Source organism: Colletotrichum chrysophilum (genome assembly GCF_026319265.1).
Source record: "Colletotrichum chrysophilum strain AFK26 chromosome Unknown scaffold_3, whole genome shotgun sequence".
NCBI classification, from domain to species: Eukaryota; Fungi; Ascomycota; class Sordariomycetes; order Glomerellales; family Glomerellaceae; genus Colletotrichum; species Colletotrichum chrysophilum.
The window spans coordinates 252,805-271,735 of NW_026517290.1; the positions used below are offsets into that span (position 1 = coordinate 252,805).

Here is an 18,931-nt window from a genome sequence, read left to right on the forward strand (position 1 = left end):
TATGACCTTAGTTCGTCAAGCCACTTCCTTCCCAGAGCCGCACGCTAACCACCAAGCCCAGAACTTACGTCGACAACCATCTCAGACAGGGCCTACCGACAATGGTCTTGGTACCCTAGCAACTGTCACGCCGAGAACACAACCGAAAGCCTCTCAATCGACAGTCATCACCTATACTCGACCGAAGAATACAGTTAAAAATGTACCCAACCGAGTGAAAAAACCGAGGGCATACAGTGCCGGTACCCAGGTGTCTCCTGGCAGGTCTAGACGGAGAGCAGCTCGGTCGAATGCCCCAAATACCGCCACCGAGACATCGCAAAATCAACCTGTGAATAAGTCTTTGTGGATCCGGCCACACAATGATATGAGAGATGCCAAGCCAGTAGTGACGCATTACGATTCGAGTTGCAAGAGCTCTCTGATATCCAAAAATGCAGCTCTGAGACTGGGACTGCGGACTTTACCGTGTGTACCTGCTCTTCGTCTGGCAGTAATGACAGACTTTGGCATGGTCGAACCTGAAGAGTTCGTTGCTCTTGATGTTGAGGCGCCGTGGTTGAAAGACGGCGACTTGGGGGAATGCTATGTGACGGTCGTGTCTGGGAGCGTTCTTGAGTCCGAGGGGATCGAGTTCTTGGCCGGCAAGCGAGTCCTCGACAAGCTCAGGATCAAGGGTTCTCTTTCCGAAGAAACCCAAGCTCAGATCGACTCCGGCTTTGGCCGAGGACCACATCGACCGAAGACCATGCCGTCTATGGCAAATGGATCAGGTAAGCTTCAAGCGTTGTAATAGAAGACCAATACTAACTCGTGGAGAAGACTGGGCAGGAGCAGGCTTTGAGAATAGTCAGGCCTGCGGCGCCTCCGACTACCTTCATCCTGGCATGGCAACGCGACCTCATTTTGTGCCCAGCTACGTCACTGCTAGTGAAGAAGCATCCTACCATTCAACGAATGAAGCCGCGTTGGACTCAACTACCTGCACATCCTTCCTAGAGACACAAGCCCCCATATTTGAAGACGACAACTCTAGTTTAAATCAAGTCTTTTGCGAGGACGATTGCAACAGCTTCAAGAGTTTCGGAGCAGAAGATCAGGTTGGCAACTACAACCTGACACGGGAAGCACGCGGTCCCCGATCCGAGTCTGTCTTCAGTCAAGACGTCAGTCAAAACGCTACTAGGATGGTAGGGCCCCAGTTCACGGCGGCTACACCAATCTTGAGCCAAAACGGACTTGGATACTGTAACTCTTACACGCCTACACTCTCACCCCAAATTTGGGACGTTCAGATGGCCTCTCCAGGATATTCTTTCCTGTCTCAAATTCCACAATCGCTGTATGGCTGCGCGGTTGCTACAAGCTCGGCAAACAACGACAGATCAATTTCCGAGGACTCCCCTGAGATACAGCAAGGCATGACAAGGTGGACTAGCATCCCATCGTATGAATCATTGTCTATGGTCTCGGCGTCTCCGCAGATATTTGATACGAGCTTGCCCGAAATACGTGTTGAGGCTGCAAACCCGAGCCCACCAGATGACACGACAGGTGATGATCCGAATTCATTCCTCTGATTCTGTCATGGTTGAGAAAGACTGGATTTAAAGTCAATTACGTTGAGACTCGACTCGTTGTCAGAGTCCCTACACTCGGCACGGTGTTGGTGCCGGCACTCACGTTACCCCTGAGATTCCTGAATCTGAGGTGCTCCTGTCGCTTTCTTTTTACTTCTGTAGTTTCTGCACAAAGTCCTTCATACTTCATAGGCTTGCATCTCGCCAGTGTTTGGCGATATTTCTCTTGTATACTTGAGCGCATTAGGGGAGAACAGAACCCTCATCTGTGGTCATCTAACCCCAGATGGTTCGACTCATCGCTAAGCATCGAAAGGTGTCTGAGATCTTTTCTGTTATCATGTTTATGCCTTATGAATGACGGTTACTGTTATATGAAGATTCATGCCAAATAAGAGAAAGTTTCCAATCAATGTGAATGATTGTGTGAAGCCATCCAGCTCAAATGCCCTCCTCAATCTGCGGATACTGCGAAAACGGTACACCTGCAGTGATGTTATTCACATCGTGATTTGAATGCGTCAACGGTAAATTAGAGTAAGCTATTGTGATGATTTGAGTCTCCCGGCCGTCCAAAAGGCTTGAGGAGGTCTAGAAATTCCAAAGTTGCCCATGCTATTAATTGCTCAGAGACATACTAGACCTTGTAGAAACAGAACGCAGTGTAGAAGCTCGCAGCTTCCATCTCCTCCGGCGATACCAGCAACCTTCCAGCCCCGCGCTCCCGTACACCCATGCGCTCGCTGAGAGGGCCAAGCACCTCATCGTCCTTCTCCGACTCCCAAATCTCCATGAAAGTCTTGTGGTACTGCAACTCCAAGTTGTAATCTTCGGCGAGGGCTCTGAGAACTTCCCAAGGCACCACATACTCGGGGACTTCTTCGACGGCTTCGTCGAGGAAGAAATTGTACTTCCAGCCAAAAGCAGGCCGGAAGACACCATCCTCAGGGGTCTTGCCAGGGAAGCGTACCCGGTAGATGGAGTTACCCCATTCCGCAGACTGCTCTGCTTCTCCGTCCTCCAGTTCGCCCTCTTCCGGATCCGCAGGCGGCTCCTCGGCAGCCTGCTTCTTCTTCTCTTCCGCCTTTTGATTGAACTCTCGCACGCGCTCGCCCAGAACGTCAGAGTTGGGGATGCAGCCGATCAAGCGACCTCCTTTCTTCAGCGAGCCGGCTACATTGCGAAGCATCATGCGGGCCTTCTGTTCCGTCTCGAAAGCGTAGTGCATGCAGAACATCATGCTGACAACATCGAAGCCGCGACGGCTGAGAGGGTTGGTGTCGAAACCGACCTGTCGAACGATCTCAATGTCCTCCACAGACTCGCCGTAGCAATCCTTGACCTGGAAGCGTGCCTCGAACAGCCTGGAGGACCGCCTGTACCCACCCCTTCCGCCTCTACCACCGCCTCCGCGACTTGCCATCTGGCGATATCGTTCTCTTGCCTGGTCGATACTGATGTCTGCGGGATCAAGACCGACGTAGAGCTCAACGGGCTGCGGCGCTTGCTGCCACTTGCCCAGATCACCTCCCTTTCCACAGCCAATGTCGAGAACGAGGAGCTGGTTTTCTGTTGTTACGCCCTGCTCCCGAGATCCAGGGGTGTGATCTTCGTCTGGAGAGAACTTTTGGATGATGCAGCTCTTGATCCAGTTGTTGAATGCGCGAAGCCCCTTGATCTTGCTATCGGTACGTCTCCAGTCTCTACCGCGCTCAGGGACACTGTTGTAGTGCTGCGTTACGACGTCGTTGATGTTGCGCTGGCGCTCGCTTTCGGCTTGGGCATGAGCTTGGGCTTCCAAAGCCTTCTCGCGGTCGAGGGCTCTTTGACGGATGGCTTCTCTCTCTGCTTCAGAGATGCGAGCGCGGGCACCGGGTCTCTTCTGCTTGCGCGGCTGTTCGGAAGGCGAGACCGCTCGTCTCTTGGCCGGTTGGAGTTCCTTCGCATTGTAGGGCTGAGGAAGTTGATCATTCTCGTCTTCACGTCTCTTGCCTTTCTTGGCCGGGGATTGGGATCGCTTGCGCTTTCGCGCGTCGTAGGCTTCGTCGTCGTCGTAGCCTGCCATTGTATCGATTGAAGAGTAGGAGTTTTCTCAGAATAAAATTTCTAGGTCACCTCGAAGCCAAGGCTTCTGGAATGAGAATTGAAGGGTGAAAGTCTTGTTGCTGGTATTGACAGTCGAGGAAGAAGCTGAAAGATCATGGGCGCGCGGAACTGAATGGTGCCAGGGTGAGGCGCGGGCCCCACTAAATAGTTGGCTCAGCTCACGGCAGGTGTGGCGCTTGGAAGCGGCAAGTGCAGTTCATCCGCTCTTTCCATTATTGATTGGAAGTAATCCAAGGGAGATTCCCATTGTATTAAAAGAAAATTCATGATGACTTCCCTCGTCTGAAAGCTAGACATAAGTAGAAGGAGCTGTCTGTAACATTTGCGCTCGCTTCTATTGTGTTGCGGGTTGATGCTAGGTACCTAGGTAGGCAGGTCCAATACGTGTCGCACTGCAGCCTTGCTGGATTTGCTAAGCTCACTCCCGCCAGCGGGCCAATCACGTCAGAGTCTGACCGGCCGCTTGCGGTTTGTAGGGAAGCTCCAGCTCTAAACACCTCCAAACAACGACATCACTCTTGCTCACCCAGTACCCAATTCCACGACCTCAACTTGCTCTCCCCGACCTCGAACGCCCGATTTTCCTTCTCTTTCAAAGTCCGCCGTAGTGAGATAAACCGCAAAGATGGGCTCAGATCCCCAGTACGCAAAGTACCCCCTCCTCCCCCTCGCCCAGCATGTCTTCACCCTCACAAACGCCTACGCCTCCCGGCCATCTCAACAAAACGCTGCGAAAGCTCTCAACGATGCCATCACCGAGCACAAGATGGCACCGCTCTACCGGTACCTTGCCCATCCTCTCGAGGGCATCCTAAACCAGCTCGGTGAGGGCGGCAGCCAGACACCTGGCAAGCCACTGAGTCGGAAGTCGAGTTTGGCCGGCATGATCGCCACCAAGAGCGTCCCCACCGCCGTCAACCTGCCCTGGGACGAGGGTCGCTACCAGGAGCTGAAGGCCGATAACGACCGGGAGTTGGAGGAGTTCCAGAAGGAGGAGGACGAGGCTGTCGAGAAGGCCGGTGAGACGGAAATCCAGGCCGCGCGGGGGAAGAGGGCGGAGTTCTGGGCCAGAGTTGGTGACAAGGTGTGTAACGTTTGTCGATGAATCAATGACACGCCTCTGATAATTCTAAACAGGACCGGGCGATTGCCGCATACGAGGACGTTTTCGAGAAGACGGGTATCCTGGGCACCAAGATCGACCTGGTGCTCGCAATAGTCCGAATGGGTCTCTTCTACGGCGACAAGCTGCTTGTCAAGAAGCACATCGAGCGCGCAAAGACCCTTGTCGAGTCCGGCGGTGACTGGGACCGTCGCAACCGCCTCAAGGCTTACGAGGGTATCTACTCTCTGACCGTGCGATCCTACAACAGCGCCGCTCCGCTGCTGCTCGACAGCTTGTCCACTTTCACCAGCTACGAACTCTGCACCTACTCCTCCCTCGTCGTCTACTCCGTTCTCGCCGGATCCGTTTCTCTGAAGCGTGTCGACTTCAAGAGCAAGGTTGTCGATGCTCCCGAGATCAAGGCTATCCTCGGCGATGGAGAGGACAAGCTTCTTGCTTTGTCAGGTGCGCTCAGTGCCGGCCCCGGTGCCGACGATACCATGCAGGACGCCCCGGCGCCTTCTGCCGCCACCAAGACGGCTGTCAACCTGACCACCCTCGGAACGAGCACCGAACAGCCCGAGGCCGAGATGGCCATCGACTTTTCCCCCCTGGCCCAGCTGGTCACCAGCCTGTACAACGGCCAGTACAAGTACTTCTTCCAGGCCCTCGCCCAGGTTGAGGAGAACTTCCTCACGCAGGACCGCTACCTGCACGAGCACAAGAACTGGTTCATCCGCGAGATGCGCCTGCGCGCCTACCAGCAGCTCCTCCAGAGCTACCGCGTGGTTGGCTTGGAGACGATGGCTACCGACTTTGGTGTCACCGTCGACTTCCTTGACCGGTATGTTTTGTCGCACGCGGATCTTTGTTCGCCACAATGCTAACATCTCTCACAGTGACCTCGCCAAGTTCATCGCTGCCGGCCGCATCCCCTGCACAATCGACCGCGTCAGCGGCAAGGGCGTCATCGAGACCAACCGACCAGACGACAAGAACAAGCAGTACCAGGATGTTGTGCGCCAGGGCGATCAGCTCATCACCAAGCTTCAGAAGTACGGCCAGGCTGTGCGCCTACGGGGAAGCGAGCGTGCATAATTGCGCAGGGGACGTGGATGCTGAGAGGATATTGCCGATGAGAGCCGCAGGTCCTTTTTTTACCCAAATTTTACCATCAAGGTCGGTAAGGCGTAGAGGTAGAAATCGCGGCGGCGAATAGAACAAGGGGTGAGCAAATGTGTGCTACTACAATAACTCTGTATGATACCTACGGATAGACGGGCCAATATGAGCAATCTTGGCTTCGACACTTTCCTCATGCTTTGTGACATGTTTGCGTTCTCGAGGCCAGGTATGGAGCGGGACATATTCTATTCTCGCAAGCTATGCTGAAAGGCGTCATGAATCATTAAATCACCCCATAAATGTCCCCTAACATGCGAAACGATGCGCCAAAAAGGCAAGAAGGCCTCCCTGTCTTTCTCCAAATCATAGCGTGCAAATCATTCTCTTTTTTTTCTTTGGTATATGAACCCTCATCTTTCCACCCATCATCCAATGGACGGTCTGTCTACGACGTACTTCTAATAAGCACGCGCTCAATGTTCCCAAAAGAAATCATTGACCCAAGCCGCGCTCGCTGATATGCTTTTTTCTGCAACATCGTCTCATCCAATAAAGCGGCTGGCCCTTCCTCGCACCTCTCCCCTTATTTACCCCTTCGCCCGTAACTGGTCATGAAAAAAACACAGGGCGTTTCGTAAGATGCTCACGCACAAACGCGCTTAGTTGTACTGCGCAACAAACTCCTTGTGGAACTTGATGATGCGGCCGACCCAGTCGGTGCCGGGGGCGAGGAAGGTGGTGCGGAAGTGCAGGGTGCCCTCCTTCTGGCCGAAGCCGCTGCCGGGGACGACGCAGACGCCGGTGGCCTCGAGCATGCGCATGCAGTAGAACTCGTCGGCGGTGCGGCCCTCCTTCGCGGCGGCCTCGGCGGCCTTGGCGGGCAGCTTGATGGTGGGGAAGAGGTACATGGAGCCCTGGGGCTCGCCGCACTCGACGCCCTCCATCTGGTCAAAGGCCTTGTGCAGCGCGGTGGCGCGCTCCTTGAGGCCGTTGAAGATGCCGTCGTACTCCTTGCGGTACAGCTCGTAGCTGGGCTCGCCCTCCTTGGGGGGGTTGACCATGAGCTCGACGATGCACTGGCCGATGACGGGGGCGCAGAGGGTGATGGAGACGAACTTGTAGATGTTGGCCTCGACCTCGGGGTCGAAGTTGACGAGCTCGAAGTAGCCGCCGCGGTGGCCGCACTCGCCGACCATGCCCTTGGAGATGGAGTGGAGGGATGCGAGCTCGACGCCGTCGTACTTGCCGGGGGTCTCCTTCTGCAGCCTGCGCAGGACGGACTTGAAGGAGTGGAACTTGCCGACGAAGACGTTGGTCTGGTAGACCTCGTCGGCCATGACGACGAGGTTCTTCTCGGCGGCGAAGTCGTAGACGGCGCGGATGTCCTCCTCGGAGAGAGACGCGCCGGTGGGGTTGCCCGGGTTGATGATGACGATCGCGCGGACATCGGTGCCCTCGCTGGTGGCCTTCTCATAGGCGGCCTTGATGGTGGCCACGTCGGTACCCCAGCCGGACGCCTCGTCGAGGTAGTAAGGCACGCAGGTGGCGTTCAGGACGGAGAGGGTGGCAGTGTAGAGAGGGTACTGGGGAATGGGGACGAGGACACCGGTTGTCGGGCCGGAGCAGATGATGTGCAGGAGGGTGTTGACGCCGGAGGAGGCACCGCCGGAGAGGTAGAGGTGGGCGGGATCGGCGGGGAACCCGTCGCGGCCTGCAGGAGAAATCTTTGTCAGTTATCATGTCTACGGCACAGCAAGCACTGCACTGTCACAAAACTCACGCTCAATAAACTGAGCAATGCTCTCCTTGATCGCGGGGACACCGGCGCTGGCGCTGTAGGCGCCGACGGAGCCGACCTTGCTAAGGAGCCGTTTGGCGCGGGTGATGACGTCGGACTTGTATCCGAGCTGGTTCAGCAGGACATCCTCGTGCTCGAGCAGCAGAGGGTTCTCGAGGAGGGAGACGACCTGGCGGAAGAAGGTGATGGGCTTCTGGTCGAGCTGCTGGGGGTTGCCGATGTTGGCCGAGATGACGGCGTCAAAGGGCAGGTCCTTGTCGCCCTTGGCCAGCTTCGCGCGGTACTCCTCCGACTTCACGGCGAGCTCGCCACGGACGGCGTACTTTGCGGCGACAACATGCTGGTTGATGTTGTCGGCGTTCAACCGACGAGTGGGCGTGGAAGACATGGTTCGATGGTGGGGTGACGAACGAATGTTTCTGCTGCTCGAGAAAAGTTGCGCTCGGGATGGCGGGGTATTGGAGAGGAAGATCTTAGGGGACCGCGGGGTATCTATGTTAGAGTCATATAAAAGTTAGATAAAGGGCTTCTACCACGGTAACTGTGGAGATTTGATAGCGAGAGGAAAACACCTTTTGGCTACTACCCGGCAATAAGCGGAGCAGAGGTAAAGAGACGACGTGCGGATGTGAAGAACAAACAGACCAAATTTTGAAGGAGATCTTTAATAAGGTAGGTATGCAGCCACACTAATAGCTTTTTATTGTCCTCCTCCTGTTCTTCAGCGAGGGGGGGAGGCAAGCAATGACCCCCGACACCGAGCTTGGACGCGGGGGAGCTACCTACTACACCGGATGGACACCCGATGGACGGTTCTCTTCTGTGTTATTGATGGATTAAACGGGCAGAAGGAAGAGACAAGGCAAAATGGCCCAGAATCAGCGCACTTCCCTCCCGTCATCGTCCGATGCAAGACATTGCTCTTATTCAATGTCTTCAGGGTGAGCCGTAGGCAAGCTAGTCGGGCTTCCAATTGGGAACTGTCACACTGGGCCACGAGACACAGCCCTGCATCATGGAAAGGACCGGACGGCGGCGGGTTGAGTTGGACCTCTGACGGCCCCCTTGGTGGTCGTGACTCTTCCATTGCGTGTGTGGGAGTGTTTGCCCCTCCTTGGCCATTCCCGGCTGTGCCAGCACTTGCTGGCTAGTCGCGCGTTCCCGACGGCAGACGAAGACGTGGATCAGATCCGGCAGTGGTTTGGTACGGGTTGCTTCAAAGGCCTGTGTCGGCCTGTGTCCGAAACCGGTGATCGGTGTGACCAGGGGCCAGCCGGGCCTTCAGTCTTGACTGGAAGTCCTAGCGGCTTCCGTGAGGGCATTTCAAGACGGCAAGCAATCAGTGGCCGAGGGGGAGGAAGATGTGGGGTTCCACGTGGGGTCCATGGACTTGGATCGGGACTGATCGTTGATCAAGAATGCATTGTTTGCGCAGTGAAGGAAGGGTTTGCAGATGGCGTCCAAAAAGACAGAAAAAACGGGGTGCAACTTCAGCTCGGTGGAAGCCGCGCTGGAGAGACCCGAGCTGAAGCTCCCGTCCAGTCTCTCTCTTGGTAAGGTTTCCGCCGCCTGGCTTCTCCCGAAGCTGACCTAGGTACCTAGCGAGCTGCAAGCTCTTTGCACTGGCCAACCATGCAGCACCGGTAGCACCAACGGTGAACGGGCAGCCCAGGGTTGAGACTCGGAGGAAACAAATATAAAAAGATGAAGCAGATCGACAAACAGGAATGGACAGAGAGAAAGAAAAAATGTGGAGAGCTTCAACTTCAGCTTCAATCACATTGCAACGTACCGTGTGGTCTGTGACTGCTCATCAGTCTGACTTGGCTCGCCGCCGCAACGACCTGCTTCCCTGGCGCTCCCAGCGACCTTGCTGTGCCGCCAGCCACCCTGCGCGCCGCCACAGTCGAGCTCATCGCGACAATCGGTTTCGGTAGCGGCTTGTGAACTCTATACCGCTGGAATGCCGACACTGAAAATCGCGTTTGGTGTATAGCCGTTTGCAATCGGTCAAAGAACCCTTGAAGTCGAAATAAGGCGACTGGCAAAAGTCTAATGAATAAAGAATATTCGCGGGGAAACTGTGTTCGTTCGCTGCGGCTGAGACGGCCAAATATCTAATTCCCCCGCGCGTGGTCTACAAAGAAGAAAGCATGGAAAAGAAAAAGAGTCAAAAACGGAGATTGTGTATCCCAACGCAAGCAGGCAAGATAGGATGGACGTCCGTTGCCCTTTATTTGCCCGTAGTCGCTCACCCATTTCCCACCACACCTACTCTTACCTGCCCTTACTCCTCCCCTCCGCCCTCTCCTCCCCGGTACCTTACCTTCGTTGAGAGACACCACCAGCAGGGCCAGACATCTGCGAGATAAACCTACCTTCCTGGCACATTGGTTTTGCCAGGCTGGGTCGCCGACCTGCCCGCCGGCCCAGTCGGGGGTCCTCGCGATAAACCGCCCTTAGCTGCGGGCTTGACTCCGAATGGAAAGCTGGGGGTGTGTGGCCGCATGCAGGGAAGGTCGCGCAAACACTGCTAAAACGGCCTGAACACACACTTCTCTCTCACCGCACCAAGGCCACGCGAGCTATCGTACAGAATAAGCCCAAATGTGGACGTGGTAATTGGTTGTCAGATAGATGTAGGTTCAGCGGATGGATGCGTATCCTGCAGGAATATACGCGAAAAAATACCCCTCAAGGGCATCATCAACCCGGCTTGGACCAAACGTTGAACGTCAAGCTCACACATTGGAAGTCTTTACGGATGCCTCTATGAGGATGCCGCCGTCCGAACACACCGGTGCGGCGGGCGACGGCCCCTTCGATGCTAGGACCCTGCAAGCTCTGCCAAAAGTTCCAGGTCCCGGGTGAGCTATTGATGGAAAGGCTCCATCGACGTCTGCAGAGACCCTGAAGGTCCACCGCCCACCTGCCTCCGTTACTCGGATTCCAGACTCAAACGTGCTTCGGCGACTGGTGAATTCGGCCGTGATGTTTGGCGCCGTGTCCCGCCGTGTCTTTGCACCCCGTCAAGTCGTCATTCTGATGCCGCGTCTCGCCCCTCTTCGCTTGGCTCCTCTGCAAAGGGTCACTTGATTCGCATCGTGTCACAAAGTCAACCATCCACAGGAAGGCACCGATACTTATCGACAGAGATATAATTAGTTGAGACATGATGTAGACTTCACCCGCAATCGGGCCGGATGGCCCCAGTTGGCCCCAGCTGGGGCGAAAGCGACTCTCTTGTTAGCAGACCGAGGCCTCACCGAGGCTCAACCCCACTAAATCTCGGTGAACGGCCCTATTTGCACCGAAAGCTCTCACCACCGCAAAATTCCCGTCTCCACGGTCAATCCACGTCCATCTTGGTCGTCAGCAAGCTTCAAGCGCCCATCCCCCGCTACAACCCCCAAGATGGCGAAGAAGAGTGTGTCTTCCCGTGCAAGCCTTCAGAATTAAAGGTCAGAATCGCTAACATCTCGACAGCGAAGTCCCGCATCGCGATCGTCCGGCTCGTGTCCATGGCCGCGACCGGGTTCTTCTACACCTTCAGGCGACCCAGAACGGCTTCGCCCATGAGCATGCTGAAATACGATCCGATCGGTACGACTTACCCACGAGCTGTTATGCGCGCTTTCTCGCCTGGCGCCAGAGCAAGATACAACACTTTGAATGGAATGCCGAGCTAACACTTCCACAGTCCGTCGGAAGGTGCTGTTCTTGGAAGCAAAGAAAAAGGGCAAATGAGCTATCCGCTTGCCTGAGTCGATTCTACCTGTACCAACACTGATAACATCACAAATGGCGTTCACGGCGGTATGCAATTGGTTTTTGAGGATGTCATGACACGGCCACGCAATGCGCCATCGGATTGCACCCTTTACAGAGCATCGAGGAGGTTAGGAAGTGGCACGGGACACCGAAACACAAAGACTTATGATGGCATGGGCTTCGACTGCCACGATCTAAGTGCATATTCTACCAAAAGCCACCAAAAAAGTCTTCCACAAATCCCACCAAACTGACTTCGCTTTCTCGATCTGTGCTTGACCTCCAAAAACAATAGCGCCGCTGCAAGTTTCATATCAATGTGGTTCAAAATTCACCGCCGTCGCAGCGGTTTCTAAGTCTTGACAGGAAGTTTGGAATAAGTTCGGGTAATGTTGCGACGTCCAGTTGAAGACGGGCCGTTTTGGGACGACTGAGGAGTCTTGTCCGCAAGTGGTGGTCTTGACTGCGGTTGATGGTCATTCTTCGCCGATGTGCCCTTTTGGAAATGGCGCGACATGGAATAATTGTCCTGCGACTCGTTCGACAGGGCTTCAGTGCTGGCCCTGGTGCTTCGCTCCAAAGCTAAGCTTCCAGTAGGCTGTCCGGCGTTCTCCAAGCGATCAGTGAAAACGTCATCGCGATCCCTGGGGTCACTGACGTGCTTGATTTTCTTGATTTGTCGGTCCTGTGGCGGCTCGGTTCGAACTCGCTTGTTGCCTTTATGCTCTATCCGGAAATCAAGAAGCTGCGGTCTCGGCAGCTTGCGGCTACTAAAGGAACTGAACTGGGCGTATGAGATGGTATCTCGACTTCCGACTGGCCGGTTATACTCAGTGTGGCCAGAGTGAGTAGAGAGAGCACGTTCCCGGGCCGACTCAGCAGTATCTGTAGATGCTGCCGTTGGCGTATAGCTCGAGCCTGGTCGAAGAATGCTTCTAGGTTGAGACCCCTGGCTTGTTGAGTTGTGTCGCTGCGCTCTTTCTTGGGAAACCGAAGGCGCCGCTAATTCGGTGTCTGCTGCCTCAACGGGACTCTTCATCAATATCCTCTTTCGTTGGAGGTCCTCCTCCAAGGTTTTTCCACTCTTTTGCTGGCTGTCTTCCTCCAAAATACCATCCGACGAGCTTGAGCTGATTTCGAGAATGTCCTTCCAGTTAATTGGATCTGTGCATGGCACCTCGGGAAGCTCGGGTTCCTCGTTATTATTGCCGGCGTCTGCATTGCCTGAGGCCCCAGAGTGCTGCTGCTCACTCGAAGCATGACTGTGTTGCTTATCATCGCGCAGACTGTTGCTAGGTTCAGGGGCACCAAACTTTCCTCTGGAGAGATCCTTCCCGCCGGCTTGCATGTCTTCCATCAGTCTGTGGCACTCTCTGACCACCTTTAGCTGATCTTCCAATTGTTGGGGTGTAAGGTCGCCCGGGTTCGCAGTAGTTGATGTTGTTTGGGTCTCGCGGATCTTCATGGTAAGGTTGGTGATCCTCTGTTCGGCAACTTTGAGGTCCTTTTCAGCCTTTTCAAACTTTTCCTTTTCACGCTTGGAGGTCTCTGCGCTTTCCGCCTGGAGACGAGCCTGTTCGGCGAACAGCTCGTCATGCTTTTGCTTCAGCTCCTGGTGAGCTTGTTGTTCCTTTTTCACCGTCTCCTCCAACTTGCGTTGCTTTTCGTCCGATGCTGCATTGAATTCGCGCTCTACAGAAGCCGTCTTCTCCGCTGAGCTCTTGAGAAGGTCTTCGGTCTTTTTCAAATCGTCCTTGGCCTTTTCCAGCTGCTTCTCAAGGTCCGTCTTCTCAGACTCGTAGGTCGCGCGCTGGGATTGGAGTTCTGCTCTCAGTTGATTGACTCGAGTCTCGCTGGTGTTCAGACTCTGCTGGGCTGCCTGAAGTTCTGTTTCCGAGGCAGCTCCTTGCGCGACTGAGTCCAGAGCCTCTTCAAATCTCTGCAGCCTCTGGCCCATCTCGGAGACAGCCTTCGTCAGCTCGGTAACCTGTTTGTCCTTGGTATCGAGATTCTGTGCAAGCCTCGCGTTCTCGGCGCTCTTCTCGGTGATTTGCTGCTGCTGTTGTTCCTGTTGTCTCTTTTGTTCGGCCTCGGCAAGGCTCGACTGACTCTTCAAGCATTCCTCCAAGCTTTGCATTTTGCCCTGCATGATATCTTGCCCCTTCGTCATATGAACTATCTTTTCACCAATCCTGAAAAATCGTTAGTCAAGCGTCTCAAGGGACTAAATGTAACACTTACTTGGATGTCAGCTGTTCTTGGAAGGCATCTAGGACCTTTCTGGTCCCATCGTTGTCCTCTCGTGACGCGCGCTGCGCAAATCCCGCTATTTCATCAAGCCTGCAATCGTCAGTTACGGGGGAAAATGTCTTGCAATACCACGCGCTCACTTTTTCACGGTCTGAGGTGGCACCACGTCGGCCTTGTCGGACTTCTCAGCCAAGTTCTCAATACCGGTGAAGATCTTGGCCATAATTGCTTCAATTTTCTGAAAGCGGTCGTTGCTCTGCTTGATCTCGGTCAGCTGGTTGTCCAAGCCTTTGGCCTTCGCTTCTGCCCCGGACAAATGTTCTTTGAGCGTTGTAAAGTCGACCTGCAAGTCCTTCAAGGCCCTCTTCTCGTTCTCGTACGCGTCTCGCTTCGCTTCTAGCTGCGCCTTCAGCCCGTCGATGGTCACTTTCTGTTCCTCCTTCAGAGCCATCAGCTCGAGCTCTGTTTGTTTGCTGGCCTCTTCACGATGTTTTCGATTTCGGCCCGCCTCCTTTTCGATTTCGGCCTCAGCTCTGATTACATGCTCCTGTAATTCGGAATGTTTGATCCTAGAACTTTCAAGCTCAGCCCGCATTTTGCTGGTCTCAGCCCGAAGGTGATCTCGCTGCTCTAGCACACGATTCAGTCTGTTCTCCTGGTGTCTCATCTGAGCGGCCCGCTGCTGAGAGTCTGCGGCGAGTTCGTTGTAGCTTCTCTCATACTGCAATGATTTGTCGACAAGGCTTCTGTGAGCTTGTTGCATGCTGTATACTTGCTGCTCCAGATCTTGTTTCTGCTGCCAGAGTTCATCGATTGTTTTGCGAGACTCCACCTCTGTTGCTTCCAATCCATATATCATCTCACAGATTGATGAAAGGTTCATGTCTTTCGATCGCTGTCCACTCCGCGGGCGGAGGAGGTCACCATTCACTTCTCGATGGCTGCTCCGTGACCTGTCCTGAGTACGATTCCTCCTTACTTTGGAGACATTTGACTGCCGTGATGGTACTCGGGGGGCAGAGACGCAAAGATCTTCTTCTCTCAGGGGTCGGGATTGCTGTTCCGAATTGTGAATGTCCCCGCGTCTTAGCTCTCTATCACGTCGAGATGCATGCTCGCGTCTCTGAACATGTCCACTGCATGGCATGCGAGTGCTTCTGGGTGTTTCGTTGCGCCTTTCTGCATGGGCACGGTTTGGCGTGGGCCGAGGGCCTTCCAGATCTCCTACGGGGGTACTCATGCGCTGCCTCTGGGATTCGGCCGATTCGAAGTGCTGTTTGCTCGCTTGAGGCAGACCGTTTTGACGCTCAGGAGGTGTTACATTAGCCCCTTGATCAGTGGGCGAGCGGATGGTTGTGGTATTGACTGCTGCTGGAGGGCCCATCTGCGGAACAAGGACAGGCCGTCTGACTTCGCGGTCTTTCTCCGGCTTCCTGCGTGTGCTTGTGGCGGCCATTTCCACATGGGGTATTTCCTGGCCCTGTTGACGGCCTAGGCCACCAGGCAAGCTATTGTCCGCATTGTGAAAAGGACGGATTCCCAGACCTTGACTAGGTGGTGAATTTTGTTCAAGCACCGTGGGCCGCTGACGAGATCTTATCTTGACTTGGGCTGGTTGACCATCCAATGGAACTAAGTCCCCCTCCTTGGAAGAATTGACTGACATTTGGCTCTCGACACTTGTGTGGTCTTTACCCGCGTCCGTGGTCTTCCCAGAGTGGACCTCATGAACGGGGGAACCGTTTCTATTCTCGGCATTGACACCAGTGTTCATACCATCAGACTGTTCCGTGTCCTTGCGATGGCGGCTACCACCATGGCGCCGACCTGAAAGTTCTTGGTGTTGGTGCGAGATGGACTTCAGCTTCTGAGAACGTTCGTCTTGAAGACTGGCTAGGTCTTCCAGATCTTCGAAATCCTCAGCATGGATGGGCAGTCTTTGCTGTGGTCCCGAGAACTGATTGGGCTTGAACTTCGGCGGCCGTGCAAAGGGAAGTTCTTCGACATCATTGGTAGCCTCCATTTCTGATGCATCAAGTGTCATGCCTGAGTCATCGTGACGGTTCGTACCCGAGGGGCGGTGCTGCCCATGCTTGCCATGATGGCCGACGGTGTTCAGGTTTTGCTGCATGCCATCTTTCTTTCGCCGAGCTGAAGGAGGTCCGTCGGTGGATGGCGATACTCTGCTAGAACTGTCGCTCAGCAGAGAGTGGCTAGAGCTGGATCCTCTGGAAAGAGACTCTGTCATTGTCGAAGGAAAGGAGTCTTGGGGTGCCTCAGAGATGGGATCGGGGCTGGATTGACCACTCATGCCGCTGAGGTTGGCGGAAAGCCTCGAACCGCCGATAGAACCCGCTCAAGTCGATTATAGCTGTGGTCCAAGGAAACATGTGATATTTAGAGCAGGAACAAGGGGTTTGGGAAGCAAAACGAAACAAAAAGGATCGGAGACGTCGCCAAATGACAATGCTTCGGATGGATTGGGAGTAAGTGAGTGGGCGTCGCTCAAAGGCTTAAGGTGTAAAGGGACGGGACGGCGTGCTTGATCTGAGTGTGGGCAAGATGCTTTCCATCTACCGGAAGGCATGTCTCAATGAGTGAAGTGTTTGGTCACGACTGCCAGAAACTCTTTGGAAGGTACGATGGCAGATAGCCAAACGTGGAAAGAGAAGTCGCAGTGCACGATCAGAAGTTGACGTTCTTTCTCCCTGCATGTACTCGAGAGAAGGCATGGCAACCCGCTAGGAAGGAACTCATCGATCCGCGCCCACCACCTGCAGCTTCTCAGTGTCATCGCAACTTCCTGAACAGATTCTTGTGGCGATGCTCTTGCTTCATTATTTCCAAAATAATACCATGGTCGCTGCAAAAAGAAGGCGAGGTTATGATAGCATTCCCTCATTGAACAGAAGCGCACTCGCGCCTCCTTCAAGTTAGCTGTGAGATAGCCTTCCCCGACATATCCGAGCATTTTCCGGAGGGAGTATCTACCACGGCAGTCCACCAGTGTTCCTTCTTACAGTATTGAAAAGTTGACAATACTGAAAGCGGTCTTCGGTAAATGGCTGTAGAAGAAACTGTATCCATGAAAGGCTGTTACGAGGAATAAGTCGGCCCGTGACCATCAGCAGCGAATGTCCTCCGAACTGAATTAGACCAATGAGACATGGGTTTCCTCTCGTGAGGCATTGTGAGAAATCGCACGTCTGCTAGTCGGATGCTGCTTGAATATCGATGCTATGCTGCTTGAGGCTGCTTGCATCATTCCCAAGCTGTGGAATAACACATCGGTGCGTGGTGAATCCAGCATTATCGTTCCACAGCCATCAAGACTGACCTAAATCTGCAACACCGGGTAACTCAAAGTCCGAGGGCAGGACTGCAGGTAAGACAGACGAGAAGGCCTCTCGACCTCCGACCCGGCGATCCACCTCCGATATTCAGGGTTCCTTGAGTGGTCGACACGGCCCCAGCACCGAAACCCCAGCTTGAATGGTCGTCCGCTGAGGTGATCGGCCGAGGCCATGGTCCATTTTTAGAATCCCGACGTGGAAGCCAAGGAATGCCAAATACACCAAGAATTTGACGGGAAAAGAGACTGGCGGCAACTGATACTTTGAGGGCATCATCGCCAGACGCCGAATGAAGGCCGAATCTGACGGCCAAACGATGCGCCGTAGAGTGCATGCATTGCTGATTCCCTCCGCTCTGGTCATTCTGATATCCTCGCAGGCGTCGTCGTGATAGTGACAGAGCGTGCATAAGCCACCACAGACAACGCTGAGCGAGCAACCAACAGAGACTTCGCGATAGAAAACCACAATCACCAGCCAACGGCCCATCACACCGCATGCTCGTCAAGTCAACGAGATGCGCAACCCCTCCCCATCACACAGTTAAGCTTGTCGATATTGCAGCCACTGCCGTGACCGGCTGCATATGAGTGCCCATCGTCAACCGTGCAGGCGTGCTATGCAGGTGGTGAGAATAAGGAAGCCGGGGTTGATTCAGGTCCCCCCCTGGCCCCCTGAAATTCGTGCCGCCCGAATCCCAGGCCCCGCCCGCTGATTGGCCGCCGCACCCCGGCTCCGATGTGAAAGCGCCGTGTGCCGGCGCTTCGAGGCCGCTCAACACCAATGGGAGCATCGCGAGCCTATTTCGACCGTCTTGGGCCCAGACATCCCATTGGCAACAGCAGGGTGTCTCAACACGGTTCCTGCTTCCATACGTGCCCCACGTCACGCTCAACTGCCGTCGTGAAGCACATGCACTTCCACGGGGGGGGCATTCTCGTTCATCACATTCACTGCTTTGAGGGGAATACGCTGGTAGGCTGGTTGCAGGAGAGGGGGAAACCATTGGCGCTGGGCTCCATCAAAGGGTTTTCTCGGCGGTTGAACATGTAAATACTGAGTTGGGCCACATTCGTGGCGCCGGGTATCTCTTCGATTTTGTTCAGCTTTTCTCTCTACTCATACGATTCTGACGCCGTTTTTTTCCTTTTCCAGCCTGACTGTGCCTCTTCTTCCCGCCAACATTTTAAGTCTGTACACTGGTCCCTCTCTGAGAGCGGTACGCAGTTGAACACCATGGCGGCCACGACCTCCAATTACTTCCCTTTGGCGACCGAGACTTATTATCCTGATGCCGCCGGCGATGCGAGCGGCTCAAGCGGCGTTGATAACGATGCCGGCGCTGCTGGAGACAGCCCCGGCGCTGTCGGGCTTTCATCCCAAGCCATGATTGCCATCATCGTGGTTGTTTCCATCGTTGGTGCTCTCGGAAGTATGTGGACCCTTTCTTAAAAATACCAACGCCTGTATGAAATCATTTTGCTAACCAGCTTTTCGTACAGTCGGAATGGCTGTGTTGTTTTACATCGCCAAGAAGCGCGAGTGGAAGATTAGAGAGACCATGCGCAAGTCGGCCAGGAAAGTGGTTACCGCTCTCACGCCGCGGAGGACTGAGTTTCCCAAGTCAGTCAAGGAGTCGAACTCGCCACCACGCAGCCACCGCGGCCGCGCTAGACTTGACGATGTGCCCCCAACGCCGAGGCTCCGTCCAGAGGACCTCGAGAAGGGACTGGCGCAGGCCGAGAAGAAGCGGAAGCTGATGAGATGGGGTCGGAAGTAAACCCTACGCTAAAGGATAGGAATGATGTGTCGGGTCGAAGACCGCTAACTGGCTTGGTGCCGG

At 54.6% G+C, this 18,931-nt stretch overlaps 7 protein-coding genes across 7 annotated transcripts; 3 read left to right on the plus strand and 4 right to left on the minus strand.

Annotated features, from left to right (window-relative positions):
* Positions 1 to 496: 496 nt before the first annotated feature.
* On the plus strand, positions 497 to 793 carry COL26b_000732 (uncharacterized protein; the record flags this gene model as incomplete). The annotated part of the gene is made up of 2 exons (XM_053173697.1): positions 497 to 677; positions 774 to 793. The coding sequence occupies 2 exons, from the start codon at positions 497 to 499 to the stop codon at positions 791 to 793; spliced, it is 201 nt and encodes a 66-aa protein (XP_053042254.1).
* A 1,424-nt stretch (positions 794 to 2,217) lies between these two features.
* Positions 2,218 to 3,645, minus strand: ABD1 (mRNA cap guanine-N7 methyltransferase; the record flags this gene model as incomplete). Its single annotated transcript, XM_053173698.1, has 1 exon — positions 2,218 to 3,645. One exon carries the CDS (start codon positions 3,643 to 3,645, stop codon positions 2,218 to 2,220), a length of 1,428 nt encoding a protein of 475 aa, XP_053042255.1.
* Positions 3,646 to 4,311: 666 nt separating this feature from the next.
* On the plus strand, positions 4,312 to 5,889 carry COL26b_000734 (uncharacterized protein; the record flags this gene model as incomplete). The annotated part of the gene is made up of 3 exons (XM_053173699.1): positions 4,312 to 4,770; positions 4,824 to 5,635; positions 5,691 to 5,889. The coding sequence occupies 3 exons, from the start codon at positions 4,312 to 4,314 to the stop codon at positions 5,887 to 5,889; spliced, it is 1,470 nt and encodes a 489-aa protein (XP_053042256.1).
* A 686-nt stretch (positions 5,890 to 6,575) lies between these two features.
* COL26b_000735 (uncharacterized protein) lies at positions 6,576 to 8,102 on the minus strand (the record flags this gene model as incomplete). Its single annotated transcript, XM_053173700.1, has 2 exons — positions 6,576 to 7,627; positions 7,697 to 8,102. 2 exons carry the CDS (start codon positions 8,100 to 8,102, stop codon positions 6,576 to 6,578), a joined length of 1,458 nt encoding a protein of 485 aa, XP_053042257.1.
* A 3,735-nt stretch (positions 8,103 to 11,837) lies between these two features.
* COL26b_000736 (uncharacterized protein) lies at positions 11,838 to 14,498 on the minus strand (the record flags this gene model as incomplete). Its single annotated transcript, XM_053173701.1, has 3 exons — positions 11,838 to 13,677; positions 13,727 to 13,825; positions 13,876 to 14,498. The coding sequence occupies 3 exons, from the start codon at positions 14,496 to 14,498 to the stop codon at positions 11,838 to 11,840; spliced, it is 2,562 nt and encodes an 853-aa protein (XP_053042258.1).
* Positions 14,499 to 15,367: 869 nt separating this feature from the next.
* Positions 15,368 to 15,758, minus strand: COL26b_000737 (uncharacterized protein; the record flags this gene model as incomplete). The annotated part of the gene is given in 2 exon segments (XM_053173702.1): positions 15,368 to 15,380; positions 15,400 to 15,758. 2 exon segments carry the CDS (start codon positions 15,756 to 15,758, stop codon positions 15,368 to 15,370), a joined length of 372 nt encoding a protein of 123 aa, XP_053042259.1.
* A 2,566-nt stretch (positions 15,759 to 18,324) lies between these two features.
* COL26b_000738 (uncharacterized protein) lies at positions 18,325 to 18,868 on the plus strand (the record flags this gene model as incomplete). Its single annotated transcript, XM_053173703.1, has 2 exons — positions 18,325 to 18,520; positions 18,591 to 18,868. 2 exons carry the CDS (start codon positions 18,325 to 18,327, stop codon positions 18,866 to 18,868), a joined length of 474 nt encoding a protein of 157 aa, XP_053042260.1.
* Positions 18,869 to 18,931: the final 63 nt, after the last annotated feature.